Source organism: Erythrolamprus reginae, chromosome 2 (genome assembly GCF_031021105.1).
Source record: "Erythrolamprus reginae isolate rEryReg1 chromosome 2, rEryReg1.hap1, whole genome shotgun sequence".
Classification (NCBI taxonomy): Eukaryota; Metazoa; Chordata; class Lepidosauria; order Squamata; family Dipsadidae; genus Erythrolamprus; species Erythrolamprus reginae.
The window spans coordinates 29,138,421-29,154,753 of NC_091951.1; the positions used below are offsets into that span (position 1 = coordinate 29,138,421).

Genomic DNA, 16,333 nt, shown 5'->3' on the forward strand with positions numbered 1-16,333 from the left:
TGTTTAACATTTGTAACAGTATTAGGAACCTCAGGGATTTCATTGGCTTTAGAAGCCTTTGAACTAGAAGTTGCACCAGGTTTTCTCTCTGGACCTGTGCTTTCGCCCATTGGAACGCTTATACTTACATCACCTTTCATTGTAGGTTTAGGTTTTATATAAAAAACACCTTTAATGGGAATGGCAGTAGCAAGAAGTTTGCCATCCTTGATGATGTTAGTGTCTGTGAGTTCAAAGTTTATTACAACTTTTAATTCTTCTCTCAGGCAATATTCACTAAGAATGTTGTTCTTGGCAGTTGGAACGTAGAAAACATTTGAGATAAGGGAGTCCAGTTCTTTGACGTAGACTTTTCCTTTTCCTTCCACCTTGGAGTGTAGATCCCCAAATCCAATCAATTCCTTGACATCTGTCTGGTGTAGCTCAGTGAAGGATTCCTTCCGGTACGTGATTTGCACCGCTGCTCCGCTGTCTAGGGTCCATAACTCACGTATGTCGTAGAGTGGACTCTTCTCAGGCACAGTGCTGAGGAAGATGATGCTGACATAAGTAGGTTTCTCATCTTTGGAGTCTTTGGGAGTTGACTTTGCAGCTCCAGAACTCTTTCCTCGGGATCCTTTCTTCTGTGCGCCCTTTGGTTGAGTTGGATAAGGTGGAGGGTCATGTGTGCCAGAGTGGACACTTTGCAAATCAGCTGACTTGTGAGTGTCATCCTTCTTAGGTTGCTTCTGGCGTGGGTACTTTGGAGTACTAGTTTTCTGTTGACCGCTCTTTGCCAAGTTAGGTTTGAATGCTGCTGACATAGGTCTGAGGCCAGTGTGCAGCAATTCTGCTTCTTCAGTTAGCATGTTACGGAGTCTCTGAGTGGTCTTTTGAGCCAATGGGAGTATACTGAACTTGTAAATGACTTCCTTCCATTCAGGACCAAGGGAAGTTATGATAGCCGCATTGACTTGGTTATTGTCATAGCGATATCCTCTTTCCTCTAAATCTCTGTGCATGGTTAGCATCTTAGATAAGTGTGGAGCAAGTTCACCCCCAGTTGGAAGTTTAGTGTTTGTAAACTTGGATATCAGGATGTAGTTGCCTTCATCTGATACTGGCCTAAACATGCCGTCTAGTGACTCTAATATCTCAGCAGAAGTGATGTCATGAGTGTACCTCATTGACAATTGTGAGTCTATGCTCATAAGAATGAGTAGCTTGGCTTTTATGTCAGCTTCTCTTTCTTCTTCAGTCCAGCGCCTTACTGGGGGATTGTGAGCAATCCCATCTATGTCGTGAGCCAGTAGGTGCAAATTAATCCTGTGAAGTCACTTCCTGTAGTTGTGTCCATTTGGCAACAGCACGAACTCACCTTTCAATGCAGAAGATGTAATGGTTTGCCTTGTAGATGCAGTCATCTGAACTGCTTGCAGTGGCTGGAGTTGGGCCCCAACCCCTGCTGGCAAACCTGGTGGCTGAGCCATCTGGGGAAGCTGCGTTGGCATCTGTGGAGTAAGGACTGGTGGCCTCTGTGGTGAAACAGAAGTGCCGGGAATTTGAGGAATCGGGTCCCTTTGCATCTGTGCGGCGAGAAAAGCTCTAGATACATTAGGCTTCACATCATACACATTGGCTTCAGGAATAGTTTGTGCCTTTCGGGCATTCCATCCACTAGTGGCCGCTGCTGCGTAAGTTGCTGCAGTGGGGGAATTTGCCCCCCCGCGGCTTCTAACTGCAAAAGGCAAATGTTCCATTTTTTTTTCTGTGGGCAAGCTTGCCCTCCCTTCTCCCTCCTGAAGGGCCTCTATGTTAGATAAGATGGTAGGGGAGAAGTGAGTGATCGCCGAAGCGTGTCCTTTTTGCGCATGTGTATCTTCGGCTGGATAGGAGGAGTACATTCCTACACTATCTGCTTTCTGAGACTGGGCATACGTGGCTTCTTCCAAGGACACAGACTCCATCTTTTCTGTAATTAATTTAAGTTGGAGTTTCTTCAAAGATCTTAATTCAGTTCTTGCTTCATTAGCTTTTTCTAAGTAACTGAAGTAAATTTCTCTCTGCGCATTATTTTTCATAGTAGGTAAATTATCAAAGTGAAGACAGAAAGACTCTAACTGATGGATTTCTCTCTCATGTTTTTCAATGATTCCCTCAATTTTCTCCAAATTCAGGGGTGTCCCCTTTATTCTAGCAGAAATGAGAGAAATCAAATCATCGAGATGCTTTGTTTTGGCTGACGCCTTTACAGGCAAAGCTGATGATTGAAATTCTTGAGATGGAAAAAGAGTTAACGTTTCGTCCTCTGCTTCTTCGTCACTAGGCTGATTTGAAATACTGCCTGAGGGGCACCCTTGGGCAGATCTACTTTCTTCCTCCCGAATCCCAACCGGGTCAATTAGATAAGAGTGACTTACGGTTTGGTGATTGTCGTCAGCCTCAGAGGGTTCCGTCTCAGGTTGCAAAGACATGATCGTTTTCCTTTTATTATCCGTAGCACGGATAGTCTCTTTAAGTTCAGCAAGCTGCTGGCTTGAGAGGGAATCGATATAGGATTGCGTGAGAGGATTTCTCTTCTTCTTGGCTGGCATCTGGAGGACAGCTAGTGAGCTTACGGAATGTAAGCAGCGTCTGTTTCTTTAATAATAACCGTCCATCTGCTTACCATGTTGGAATTAGAAGGACCGTGACCTTAGCAAGGTGCTCAGCCCGCTGGGACTGAGCCAGGACCTTCCGGAGGTGATGGTTATTAAATTACAGACAGAGCATGTTCGAATGAACAATAACTTTTATTAAAAAACTAGAAAAAATAAAGATTGTCTGAAGAGACATAAAATGGCACATCTACATGGTTAATGAAAATGAAGCGTAATGGAGATTCTCTAAAACTAGAGACCGTCTTCTTCCTCCAAGGAGGAGGATGTGAGCAAACAGGTTATATCACAAAGGAGGAGCTACATTAATAAACAGAGTTAACTATCTAACTACTGGATGTTTCTCAATGTCTTTGGAGGCTGTCAATTCACAGCGTGACAATAACATGGTTTATATACATGATACTAAAATAGAAACATTAGGACAAGGGATGGAAGGCACAATAGTGCACTTATGCATGTCCCGAACTGACCTCTTAAGAATCGGGAAAGGTCAAGGGTGGATAGTCTTAAGGGTAAAATTTGGGTGTTAGGTGATGAAACTAGAGTCAGGTTATGAGTTCCATGCATCAACAACTGGTTTACTAAAGTTGTATTTCCTGCAGTCGAGTTCAAAGCGGTTTACTTTAAGTTTGTTGTGTGCTTGTGTGTAGTTGTGGTTGAAGCTGAAGTAGTTGACAGGAAGGACATTATGGCAGATGGTTTTATGGCCTATGCTTAGGTCGTGTTTAAACCTACCTAGTTTTAAGCTTTCTAAATTTAGGATTGCAAATCTAGTTGTGTAGGGTATAGTGTGAGTGAAGGAGTAATAATGCATCTGCTGAACAAAACTCCATATTGGTGCCAGGAAGAGCATCGGGCCAGTAAACAAACTATTAGCTCCATTCACCCTTCAAGGAATTATGGGGGGGTGGTGTCGTTAAAAGAAGATGAATAAGTAATAAACGGATATATTGACTTGAGGGACGTCTGTCCTATGACTCCACTTCCCAATTTTGTCATTTCCAATCCCCTCCATCAAGTCTCTCCCTGCCCTAAAACTTCTTCCATTTGCCCCTGGAAGGCACCCGTATTCTTGCCCAGAGGAAGATAAATCATAGGTGCCGAGGGAAACACCAACCCTTCCTACCCATCACAATTTCTCTTCCCCCCCATTCCCCCTCCCCCCCATGAAAAGGCTAGAGCTTTCCTTGAGCAGCTCTGCAAAGTCATTGGGCAGGGAAGGAGCATGCGCATAATACAGTTGTCTGTACTCCCGGAGCAGGAAAAAATGAGGGAGCGGGTCAAAGGGAGGAAAGGAGGAGCGCCTGTTGTGTTCTGTTCCTCTAGGAAGGAGCACTCGTTTGTCTGGACTCTCCAAGACAGGTATTGGAGGCGGAGCAGTTTGCAGCTGCGCAAGGTCTGAAGAAGACGAGGAGCCCCATTTCTCCCTTACTGGAAACCGGGGCAGTCTGGACGGAGTGGCTGTCTGGGCCCCTTCGGACTCCCTTGGACTTGATTCATTCCCCCCCCCCCCCGAGCAGGAAAGCCATCCAGGCTTTCCTGCACAGGGCCACCATCAGGAATTTTGGGGCCCCATACAGCCTAAGTGTCTTTGGACCCGATGGCAGAAAAAGACCTCCTGGTCCATCTAGTCTGCCCTTATACTATTTCCTGTATTTTATCTTACAATGGATATATGTTTATCCCAGGCATGTTTAAATTCAGTTCCTGTGGATTTACCAACCACGTCTGCTGGAAGTTTGTTCCAAGCATCTACTACTCTTTCAGTGAAATAATGTTTTCTCAGGTTGCTTTTGATCTTTCCCCCAACTAACTTCAGATTGTGTCCCCTTGTCCTTGTGTTCACTTTCCTATTAAAAACACTTCTCTCCTGGACCTTATTTAACCCTTTAACATATTTAAATGTTTCGATCATGTCCCCCCTTTTCCTTCCGTCCTCCAGACTATACAGATTGAGTTCATTAAGTCTTTCCTGATACGTTTTATGCTTAAGACCTTCCACCATTCTTGTAGCCCGTCTTTGGACCCGTTCAATTTTGTCAATAATAATTAAAAAAAACCAAAATCCATTACTATTAAAACTAAAACAACCAGCAAAACTATTAATAAAAACAGGTGAGGGCTGGGTTTTTTTCTCTGTTATTATTTAAGTGCTTTTACCATATGCTTTAAATCAAGAATCACTTCTCTCTCTGTTTCTCTCTCTTTTCTTTCATTCTCTGCCTCAATCATTTTCTCATTTCTCTTTTTTTCTCCCCTTTTTTCTATCATTTCACTCTCTCTTCCTTCCACTGTTCTCTCTCTCTTTCTTCCTCTCTTTCACTCTCTTCCTTCCTCTCTCATCTCTTTCTTTCTCTTTCTCTCTCTTTCTTTCTTTCTCTTTCTCTCACTCTCTTCCTTCCCCTCTCATTTCTCTCTCCCTCTTTCAATCTCTCTCTTTCTCTATCTTGCTTTCTTCCCCTCTCTCTCTTTCTTTCTCTTTCTTTCTCTATCTTGCTTTCTTCCTCTCTCTCACTCTCTTCCTTCCTCTCTCATCTCTCTCTTTCTCTCTCTCTCTCTCTATCTTGCTTTCTTCCTCTCTCTCTCTCTTCCTTCCTCTCTCATCTCTTACTTTCTTTCTCTCTCTCTTTATCTTGCTTTCTTCCTCCCTCTCACTCTTCCTTCCTCTCATCTCTCTCTCTTTTCTTTCTCTCTCTTTCTCTATCTCTCCCCCTGTTTCTCTCTCTCTTTTTCTCACTTTCCCTCTCTTGTTTTCTCTCTCTCTCTCTCTTGCTTTCTCTCTCACACTCTTTCTCTTTCTCTTGCTATCTCTTTCTCTCCCCCTATTTCTCTCTCTCTCTCACTCACTTTCTCTCTATCTTGTTCTGTCGTCACTCTCACTCTCTCGTTCTCCGGAGGCTGGCGAAAGTAATTTTCAATGTTGGGCGCGCGGGCTGACGCTTGCTCTCCCCATCCCCCTGCTGCCAGCCCAACCTGGAAAATTCAAAGTAAGAAAAACCTTCGCTCTTACTTTGAATGTTCGGGGCCCCGGGCAGGCTGGCAGGGAGATGGAGAGAGCGCGCGTCAGCCCGCACGCCCGACATTGAAAATCGCCTTCGCCGGCCGGCGGCCCCCGCTGTGAGAATGCCTGCAGAGAAGAGAGGCGGAGCGGGCGGGCGGGCGAGAGCAGCAGCGAGTAGCCAGGGGGGCACGAGGGGGCTAGAGGAGCGGAGGGGCGGGGGCGGCCGCGGCTTCGTGCGCGCCCTTGGAAAAGGGTGCGCAGGGGGCATTTTGGGGGACGCTGGCGCACGCGTGCGAAGCCTACAACTTGCGCTTGTGTTAAATTTTGTTTCTTTCCTAAGCAGCCTTCTGTGTAAAAAAATCCATTTGGGAACGACTCGTTCCCAAATGGATTTTTTTACACAGAAGGCTGCTTAGGAAAGAAACAAAATTTAACACAAGCGCAACTAACACAAGCGCAACCGCCACCCCGAAGGGGCTCCTACCTTCGCTGCACACTTTATTCTAGGACTGGAGGACCGCGCTGCCAAGGGCTCCGTCGGGGCTTCGAGTCCTGCCTCGCGAGGGCCAGAGGGCCTGCCTTTTTTGTTGGTGAGGCAGGCGGGCGGCAAGAGAGGGCCGGTATTGCGCATGTGCGAGGAGCTGCTCACTGGGCACAAATTACTGTAGGCACCAGGGGGCCGGCGGGCAAAACCGGGCCCCCCTCATTGTTCAATTTGGCCGGGCCCGTGACACCACTCCCAGTAGTACCGCCCTATCGGCGGCCCTGTTCCTGCACTGCCCTAGAGTAATCTGAGAACTTGGTCACTTTGCTCTCCATGGGGCTAATATTTCTGGACAAATGCTGGTCATTTTACATAGATATTGGACTTAAGAAGCCCTCTTACAATAACTAACAAAACTGCTGTGAAAATCACAACTACTCTAGTAAAGAAGAACTGTTCAGAGACGACTGCCCGGGGGGGGGGGGGGTGCAGTGGAGTAGCAAAAATGAAGCTCTACCCCAAAGCACCCAATTTTCACTGAAAGATGTTGAAAGAAAATGCAGGGCATCCTGCATAATCCACGCCCAGAGTGTGATAGTAAAAATTTTAGTAGCCCTTCACTGGACACTACTGTTTCATTAACTTTAGAAAACAATATTCTGTGAACTGACTGGGGGGGAAACTTTACATGTTACAACCTAACATTTTAGTTTAAAAAGTCAGAAATATAAGAGTAGTTGAGAATTAATAATTCGAATGTCATCAGATGAACTGGAAAAAGTACCCCAATTAATTCCTGCACCCAAGGGAAGAGATGTTGAAGAAATTGTGACCACTTCCTCAAATCCAAGACCCCATTATATCCCTCAGGAGTGCCGGTGTTGGAAACAGGGTTGAATTCTCTTTTCTCTCAGAATTATTTCCAGGAGGAAACAAGCATTTCAAGAAATAAAAAGATCCAGAGAAGAAATCTGTTCTCCAAATACTGGCGGTCAGGAGGCTAATTTCCTTGACTGCCGACTGCAAGTTCTGCAGTCTGATCCTTTACAGCCTTCAATCTACCATTGCTATTAGCAGTTCATTGCAAACATTAAATGATTCCTGATTCTCCCGTCCCCCTCTTGAGATCCCGGAATGAGACAACGCCCCCCTTCCTCACCTGCTGCCCTTCTCCCGGCTCTTCCCTCTGGGCTCGCCTGAGCAGGAAGCCTTCGGCCAGGGCCACCGCCTGGGAACAGTTATCGGCTCCGCACTCCCTCACCCAGCCCGCCATCTCCGGGGGCAGCAGGGCCAGCAGCTGCTCCAGCACCACCCGGTCCAGCATCTCCCCTTTGCTGCTCCTCTCCGGCCGCAGCCACTGACGGCACAGCCGGTGCAGGCGGCTGCAAAGCTCCCGGGGCCCTTCGGCCTCCTGGCGGCAGCCTTCGAGATCCCGGAAGTGCCGCCGGTGGATCTCCGGGCTGAGGGAGTCCTCGGAGAGGCTTTTCAGGCGGCTTTTTTCTCCGGAGTCCCATCCGTTCCCCTCATGAAGAGCGACTAGGAACCCTGCTGCTTTGCTACCCGGAGACCTCTGGGACTCCATCGGGTTTTCTGCTCGAGGATAGACAAAACAAGGCTATGACAATTGGAGTTACCCCACACACAGACACACACGCCCGCCGCTCACCACTTCCACTAATTTCCCGGTTTCCAGGAGGTGGAGAAACGGGGGCTCGTTGTAATCGGGGCTTCGGCGCCTGAGGAGAGCAACTGCCAAACGTTCCTGTCACAATTTCCCGTCCAGTGCAAACGATAGATACGGGCTTCCTAGAGCGGACCTTTCATTCCTGGACAGCCGCCAGTTCAGCGCTACTGCTGTTCGAGTGGTGGAGTGCGGACCTGTCGCTTGAAAGCGAAAGCGGAAGCTGCATGTAAAGGAGCCTGATGCTGTGGGCGTCGCCCCTCTAAATCAAATGTTTGCACTTCCCTAGGCCCTGTACCTTGCAGGGAACTCGGGGAGACGGTTGCGAAAATAGGGACGGTGTCCTGTTGCTGAGCATCAGAAGGCACCTGATAGGCACCGGTTCCAATTAACACATTTCCTGAAAAAGCAAAGAGTAAGCCAAGCCCAGAGAGAAGAGTAGCGAAAGGGGCAGCAGGTGAAGAAGGAGCCAGAGTCATCCATGGAACTCAGGATGGCGAGTGGAGAATATTTCCGTGTCTGCGATGAACTGCTAATAGCAATGGCAGATTGAAGGCTGTCAATCTTGAACCTGTCAGGATCAAACTGCAGAACTGCTGGCAGTCGGCAGTCATCAGTATTTGGAAAACATAACTTTTTCTTTGAATAGTTTTTTCTTGAAATGCTTGTTTCCTCCTGGAGATAATTATTTTTGTTTGTTTGTTTTGTCAGTTACTTATTGGAGGTATACAAAGATAGTATACCTCCAGTATTTATATACATGATACTAGTAAGAGAGAAACATTAGTGCAGGGTACAGAGGCATTTATGCACATCACTTATTGACCTCTTAGGAATCTGTAGAGGTCAACAGTGGATAGTTTGGGGGTAACGTTTTGTGGTTTAGGTGATGATACTACAGAGTCAGCTTATGAGTTCCATGCATCAACTACTCGGTTACTAAAGTCATATTTCCTGCAGTGAAGTTTAGAGCGGTTTATATAAGTTTGTATCTGTTGTGAGCTTGTGTATTGTTGTAGTTGCAGCTGATGTAGTCATTGACAGGAAGCAGATGATTTTATGGATTATGCTTAGGTCGTGTTTAAGGTGGTGTAGTTCTAAGTTTTCTAAACCTAGGATTGTAAGTCTAGTTGCGTAGGATATTCTGTTGCAAGTAGAGGAGTGGAGGGCTCTTCTAGTAAAGTATCTCTGGACATTTTCTAGAGTATTTATGTCTGGAATCCGCACCGCATTTCAGACAGATGAGCTGTATTCAAGGATTGGTCTGGCGAAAGTTTTGTATGCTCTGGTTAGCAGTGTGAGATTACCAGAGCAGAAGCTATGTAGGATTAGGTTAACAACTCTTGAAGCCTTTTGGGGGATGTTGTTGCAGTGGGCTTTGGCACTTACTCATTTGATATGAGTATTGCAAGGTCTTTTATGGAGTGAAGGTTGTCATTAAAGTTTGTTTGTTCAGCTTGTATTTGGTGTTCTGATTCTTTTTGCCAATGTGAGTGTAGGACAGCATTTTATTGATTGAGATTTGGAGTTGCCAGATGTTTGACCATTCAGACACAAAATCAAGGTCTTTCTGTGTTATCGGTGGTGTTGAAAAGTTTTACATCATCGGCAAAGAGAACGCAGATGTTTGTAATGGCTGTATTTGGTATATAAGATGCACCAACATTTCCACCTTCTTTTAGTGGGGGGAAAGTTGCATCGAAAAACATGCTAGGTCTGTCCAAGTAGCTATTGAAAAGTTAGTGGTGCCATGGTTGGAACCAATGGCAAAGCCAGATATGGATTTAAAACCAGAAATATTTTGTTGGGTATTTCAAAGGGAATGTAAGACATATTTAATTTTACACATGTTAACAGCCCCTGGAATTGTGTTTGCACAACAATGGTAAAACAAAGATATGAAAATGAATAAAAAAACACAGTGTGTAATATTATAAAGAAAATAAAAATAAAAAATAAAATATTAAAATATCACACATGCATGGGGTGGGGCATATAGAATTATGGGTTTGGGCACAAATGCACGCAACCCCCCTGTACTCTCTTTTAGCACATGAATCCAAAAATGTTCACCAGCACTGCCCTAGAGTAATCTGAGGCTAAACTCCCATTTACAGGCTCCAAACCGAAACTAAATTGACAATTCTGGTCTACAATATCAAGGGAAAGAATCAACAATTAAGGCAACCCAACCAGGTAATCCAGTGCACTGGTCCAAGTAAGAATACTTTTGCCCCAAAGGAGGGAACATACAATTTTACCTGGGTAATCAGGAGAGCGATTATGGGAGGTTGATCAATAATGGCAGTGTGTGCGTATTGGACTCTGTTCCAGGAACACTAGTGAGTCCAGAGCGAGCACGGACCTGAAATTTTGTGGTTCCTTACCTTTGAGAGGGGGAAGGCCAGGCTGAGGGGAAGCGGTCTTGTGTTGTGGATCTTGAGTGGTTGTAAAATTGATAACTCAGGAAACCATAGTCAGGAAAACTCTTTTTTAAAAAAAATATAAAAAATTTCAAATACAGTGGTACCTCAAGATACGAACCCCTCGTCTTACGAACAACTCGTGATACGAACCCGGGGTTCAGAAAAATTTTGCCTCTTCTTACGAACTTTTTTCGAGTTACGAACCGGCGTTCGGAGACAGCTGGGAAGCCGCGCGGCTGTTTTAAAAGGTGACAGCCGGGCGGCGGGGCTTCCCAGCAGCCTCCTGAACACCGGTTTGTAACTCGAAAAAAGTTCGTAAGAAGAGACAAAATTTTTCTGAACCCCGGGTTTGGTTCGGGAGGTTGCTGGGAAGCCCCCCAGCCCGGCTGTGACCTTTTAAAACAGCCGCGCGGTTTCCCAGCTGTCTCCGAACACCGAACGCGGAAGTTCGGCTTTGGCGTTCGGCTTCAGGAGACAGCTGGGAAGCCACGCAGCTGTTTTAAAAGGTCACAGCCGCGCTGGGGGGCTTCCCACCCCCCCGAACCCCGAACCCGGAAGTTCGGCAAAAGTTCGAGGTTCGGGGTGGTGGTGGGAAGCCCCCCAGCGCGGCTGTGACCTTTTAAAACAGCTGCGTGGCTTCCCAGCTGTCTCCCGAAGCCGAACGCCAAAGCCGAACTTCCGTGTTCGGCGTTCGGAGACAGCTGGGAAGCCGCGCGGCTGTTTTAAAAGGTCACAGCCACGCTGGGGGGCTTCCCAGCACCCCATCGAACCCCGAACTTTTGCCGAACTTCCGGGTTCGGGGGGTGCTGGGAAGGCCCCCAGCCCGGCTGTGACCTTTTAAAACAGCCGCGCGGCTTCCCAGCACCCCCCTAACCCCGAATCCGGAAGTTCGGCAAAAGTTCGGGGTTGGGGGGGGGGTGCTGGGAAGCCCCGCCGCCCAGCTGTCACCTTTTAAAACAAGGTGACAGCCGGGCGGCAGCGGGTTTTTTTCGGGTTTTTTTTTTGGTTGCACGGATTAATTGACTTTACATTGTTTCCTATGGGAAACAATGTTTCGTCTTACGAACCTTTCGTCTTACGAACCTCCCCCTGGAACCAATTAGGTTCGTAAGACGAGGTTTGACTGTATAACAAAAAAAAAGACATACACAAAAACATGCACATACATATACAACATTTGGGAAACAAAAATTTCCCCACTTTTTTAAAAAAATGTTGGATCAGAGAATTTTACTTCTTGCACATAGTATTAATTCTTTAATTCTTTAATTTGATGCATTGCTTTGCTTGAATTTTTATTTATTTCTTTGCTGTTCTTTCCTTTAGCCAGTCATAAAATTTTGCCCATATTTTATAATACTCTGAATCTTCCTTTCCCTCTAATTTTTTGGATAACCTGTCCATCTCCGCACAGTGCAATATTTTTTTAATTACTATATTCTCTTCCGGTGTTTTATCCATTTTCCATTGTTGGGCATATGCGATCCTGGCAGCTGTTAATACTGTATGTGTATAACTAAGTATCTTATCTCTTTTTCCATTTTTTAAATTAAAAATACCCAATAAATACAACTCTGGAATTTTTTCAAATTCTTCTTTTATTATGTCTTTTAACCAGTCTGTTATTTTATTCCACCATTGATGATAGAACATGCTTCTTTCTTTTTTGCACTTCCAGCATAATGGGGAGGTTTTTGGGAACATTTTTGAAAGTCTTTCCGATGGTAGGTGCCACCAGTAAAACATTTTTAATTGGTTTTCCTTGAATGCAGTCGATTTTGTCATTGGCCAATTATTAGTCCATAACTTTTCCCATTTTTCTAGTTCAATTGTGTAGCCAAAATTCATTCCCCAGCTTATCATACTTTCTTTTACGATTTCCACTTCTGTTTCATAACGAATCAAGAATTTATATATTTTACCAATTAGTTTTTCATCATTTTTTAATAGTATCCTGTCCAAGTCACCACTCCCTGCCTGGGTGGAGTGTGGCAAGCTTCTACTAGCTACATTCCGTTGCCACACTCCCCCCCCTCAAGGGATTATAGAATGGTTAAAAGATTATTTCACAACTGCATACATTGACTTGAGGAGACGTCTGTCTTAAGACTTCTTTTGAAATTTTTGTCATTTCCAGCACCCTCCATCTAGTCTCTCCCCTCCTCCATCTGTCCCAGGAACGCTTCTGCATTTCCAAGAAGATTGAGGCACAGAGCAAGAGAAATCCCAGGTGCTCAGAAGCAAATATCAACCCTCTCTACCCATCACACCTTCTCTCGCCCCTGCCCCCCGCCCCCACATCACAAGGCTAGCCCGGCCCTGAGTCTGAGCAGCCTTCCAGTCACTGGGCAGGGAAAGAGGATGCGTAGAACAGTATTTCCCAACCTTGGCCACTTGAAGGTATCTGGACTTCAACTCCCAGAATTCCCCAGCCAGCATTCGTCCAAATATCTTCAAGTGGCCAAGGTTGGGAAACAATGGCGTAGAAGACCGTCGTCGGTACTCGCCGAGCGGAGAATAAAGCGGTGTATGTGTTTGTGTGCTTCCCAGAGAAAAACTCTCTAGCCATCGAGAGGAAAGGAGGGACGCCTGTAGCGTTCTGCCCCTCTAGGAAGGAGTACTCGTTGATCGAGACTTTCCAAGGGAGCTGTTGGAGGCAAATCGTGGCGGAACGATTTGCAGTTGCTCTTCCCGTGAGCAGATTGGAAACGGTGACTGTCAGGCGCCTTCTGATACTTAGCCCTCATCCTCAGCAGCCGGACACCGTCCCTATTTTTCCAACAGTCTCCCCGAGTCCCTCTTCAAGGAACAGGACCTAGCGTTTGATTTAGAGGGGCGACGCCGAGAGCATCGGGCTCCCTTTACAGGCAATTTTCGCTTTTGCGCGACAGTCCTCCACTCCACCACTCGAAGAGCAGAAGCGCTGAACTGGCTGCTGTCCGGGAATGAAAGGTCCGCTCTAGGAAGCCCGTATCTATAGTTTGCACTGGGCAGGAAATTGTGACGCGAACGATTGGCGGTTGGTCTCCTCAGGCACCGAAGCCTCGATTTAAACAAGCCCCCGTTTCTTCACCTCCTGGAAACTGGGAAATTAGTGAAAGTGGTGGGCGGCGGGTGTGTGTGTCTGTGTGGTGGCAACTCCACTTGTCAAAGCCTTGTTTTGTTTATCTTCGAGCAGTAAGTCCGATGGAGACCCAGAAGTCTCCGGGAACGGAAGCAGCCGGATTCCTAGTCGCTCTTCGTGAGGGGAACGGATGGGACTCCGGGGGGGGAAACAGTCTGAAAAGCCTCTCCGAGGACTCCCTCAGCCCAGAGATCCACCGGCGGCGCTTCCGCGGTCTGGATGGCTGCCGCCAGGAGGCCGAGGGGCCCCGGGAGCTTTGCAGCCGCCTGCACCGACTGTGCCGTCAGTGGCTGCGGCCGGAGAGGAGCAGCAAAGGGGAGATGCTGGACCGGGTGGTGCTGGAGCAGCTGCTGGCCCTGCTGCCCCCGGAGATGGCGGGCTGGGTGAGGGAGTGCGGAGCCGAGAGCTGTTCCCAGGCGGTGGCCCTGGCCGAAGGCTTCCTGCTCAGCCGAGCCCAGAGGGAAGAGCCGCAGCAGGGGTAGGTGAGCTCGGGGTGGGGAGAACCGGGGGTCGCTCGGGGTCTGCAGTGAACTGCTAATAGCAAGGAGAGATTGAAGGCTGTCGATCTTGTTATCTAGGTCGGTCAGGATCAAACTTCAGAACTACTTGGACTCTGCAGTCAACAAAATTAGCCTCCTGACTGTCAGTATGGAGACTTAATTTCTTCTTTAAATCTTATTGTTTTTTGAAATGCTTGTTTCCTCCTGGATATAATTCTGAGAGAAAAGAGAATTTAATTCTATTTCCACTACCCACACTCCTGAAGGATATAAAAGGGTCTTAGATTTGAGGAAGTGGTCACAATTTCTTCTCCAAGGTCACTTTTTCTTTCCTCAGGTACAGGAATTAATTGGGGCCCTTTTTCCAGTTCAGTTGATGATATTGAAATTATTAATTCTCAATCACTCTTATATTTGTGACTTTATTACCTAAAATGTTACATTGTAGTCAGTTTCTCACTCATTTCACAGAATATTGTTTTCTAAAGTGAATGAAGTAGTAGTGTCTCCCTGAACAGTTTTTCCTTACTGAATACTTGTGATTTTCATAGCATCTCCGTTAGTTAAGGCAACGGGGCTCCTTAAGTCCTATGCCTATCTGAAATGACCACCTTTTGCCCAGAAATAGAAGCCACATAGAAGGCAGAATCTCAAGTTCTCTTACTTTGACTTGGGTTGGGAAAATACAGGTACAGAGGCAAAAGGTAAGTCAAGCATACTAATCTGGTTCTGGTTCTCTGATATTGGATCATAAACCAGACTCTTCTGTCAAATACAGGAGCAGTTCATGGGGAAGATCTCCGCAGAGCTCCAGGAAAGAGGAGATCCATCCAGCCCTTCCCAGGAGCTGCGCTTCAGGAGAATCCAACTGGGGCCTCCTTGCCAGGTAAGTGCAGGCTTCTTCTGAGAGCAGTGGAGTACAAACTCCATCCGTTCATGATCTGATTTTATCATCAAATGCACAATCTCTGACCATTTAAACCCACTGCCTCCCCCCAGAATGTCCTGCTAAATTACGCTCAGCATTCAAGATTATTCTTGAGTTGCAAAAAAGAGAAAATTGGTAGGCTTTGTTATATTAGACAATTTGAAAACTAGAAATTATTAGAAAATTTGTTTCATGGAAAAAGTTGAATACTTCATATTTTTTGGAAGAGTGCTGAAAACTAGTTAGAAATGAAGCCCTAAGAATTTAAACAATAAGAGTAAGAGTAAAAAACAACATTAAGGGTGAATCCCATGAAAATAGAACCCTATGTGATTGTTAAATAACTGCAAGAATAAGACTGTTAGCTAAGCGACTTGGGATTTTTAGGCTCATTGCCAACGTTCTAAAGCTAACTAGGAAAAATTTCTGATGGATGTTTCATGTTTACTTAGGAGTTTGCTAGCCTAGAGGACTGCTCCCTGAAACCTCCTTGCTGAGTTATTCTGACCCACTGAGAAGCTCTGCAATGTTGGTTGTGTTGCCATCCTACATCCTGGATGCACCTAAGTCATGATTTGTGGAGCTACGGCTTCCCAGCCCCAAAGATGACATGGACATGCAGACATAAATCTGTTTTCACCAAGGAAATGTCCATTTAATTCCTTTTGAACATCTGTTCGCAGTTTGTGTGAAAAGAAAGAAAACGTCCAAGTCTTTCCTTCCAATGTCTGTTAAGTAACATTTTCTTTCTCTATCAGAGATCAGGTCCATTTGAGGAGGTGACTGTGGACTTCACGCTGGAGGAGTGGGAGCTGCTAGATTCTGGTCAGAAGAACTTGTGCACAGACGTCACATGGGAAATTTTGAAGATTATGGCTCTTCTGGGTAAGGCCAAGTTTTCCTCTGGCTTCCATTCATTGGGGGAGTTCTCTTTCAGTGGAGGATGGCTAGCTATTTATGCACAGATGCTTTAGGTGATCATTCCTCCTCAAAGCCTTATATATTCCCTGTACACTCTGGAAATGCCCTAGATATTCATGGCAGTGGCTGAACAGAATGAGCAATCAGCACCAAATCCTTAATATATTTCTTGGCCAAAAATTATTTGGGTACCATCAGAATGTCCTAGATAACAATTTTCAGCCTTCACATCCTAGCTGGACACATAGGTGATACCAAACCTAGAACACATGATTTTTAAGGGAGGGGATGTTCACTTTTCTAATTGTAACAGAAATATTTCTTTCTTTTCCAAGGAGATGATGGGTTGGAAAATGAGAATAGCAAGCAAGCAAGATTAAAGACAGAGAGGCGTGAAGTTGAAGATGTGATATTTGGCCCTAAAGAGGACACAGGGAGACCAGAGATAAACCACTCAGAGAATGGAGGGGATAAATCATCCACTTCTGTTCCTGTTGGAACCCCTATCGTCCTGTCCCAGCAAGATCTGGAAGGAAAGAAAAAAGAAAAATATGGGTGGAAAGAAAAAAATCAATTTGATTTACAAGAATGTGGCATTAATCAGACCGAAGGGAAAATGTATGAAAAAT

General features: G+C 45.9%; 2 protein-coding genes across 2 annotated transcripts in view; both read left to right on the forward strand.

Annotated features, from left to right (window-relative positions):
• LOC139163080 (zinc finger protein 585A-like) overlaps positions 1–16,333 on the forward strand; it is a 38,062-nt gene that overhangs the window by 16,450 nt on the left and 5,279 nt on the right. The window lies entirely within an intron of this gene.
• On the forward strand, positions 12,907–15,834 carry LOC139163229 (zinc finger protein 24-like). The gene is made up of 4 exons (XM_070744184.1): positions 12,907–13,833; positions 14,615–14,741; positions 15,542–15,668; positions 15,815–15,834. The coding sequence occupies exons 1-4, from the start codon at positions 13,418–13,420 to the stop codon at positions 15,832–15,834; spliced, it is 690 nt and encodes a 229-aa protein (XP_070600285.1). The 5' UTR covers positions 12,907–13,417.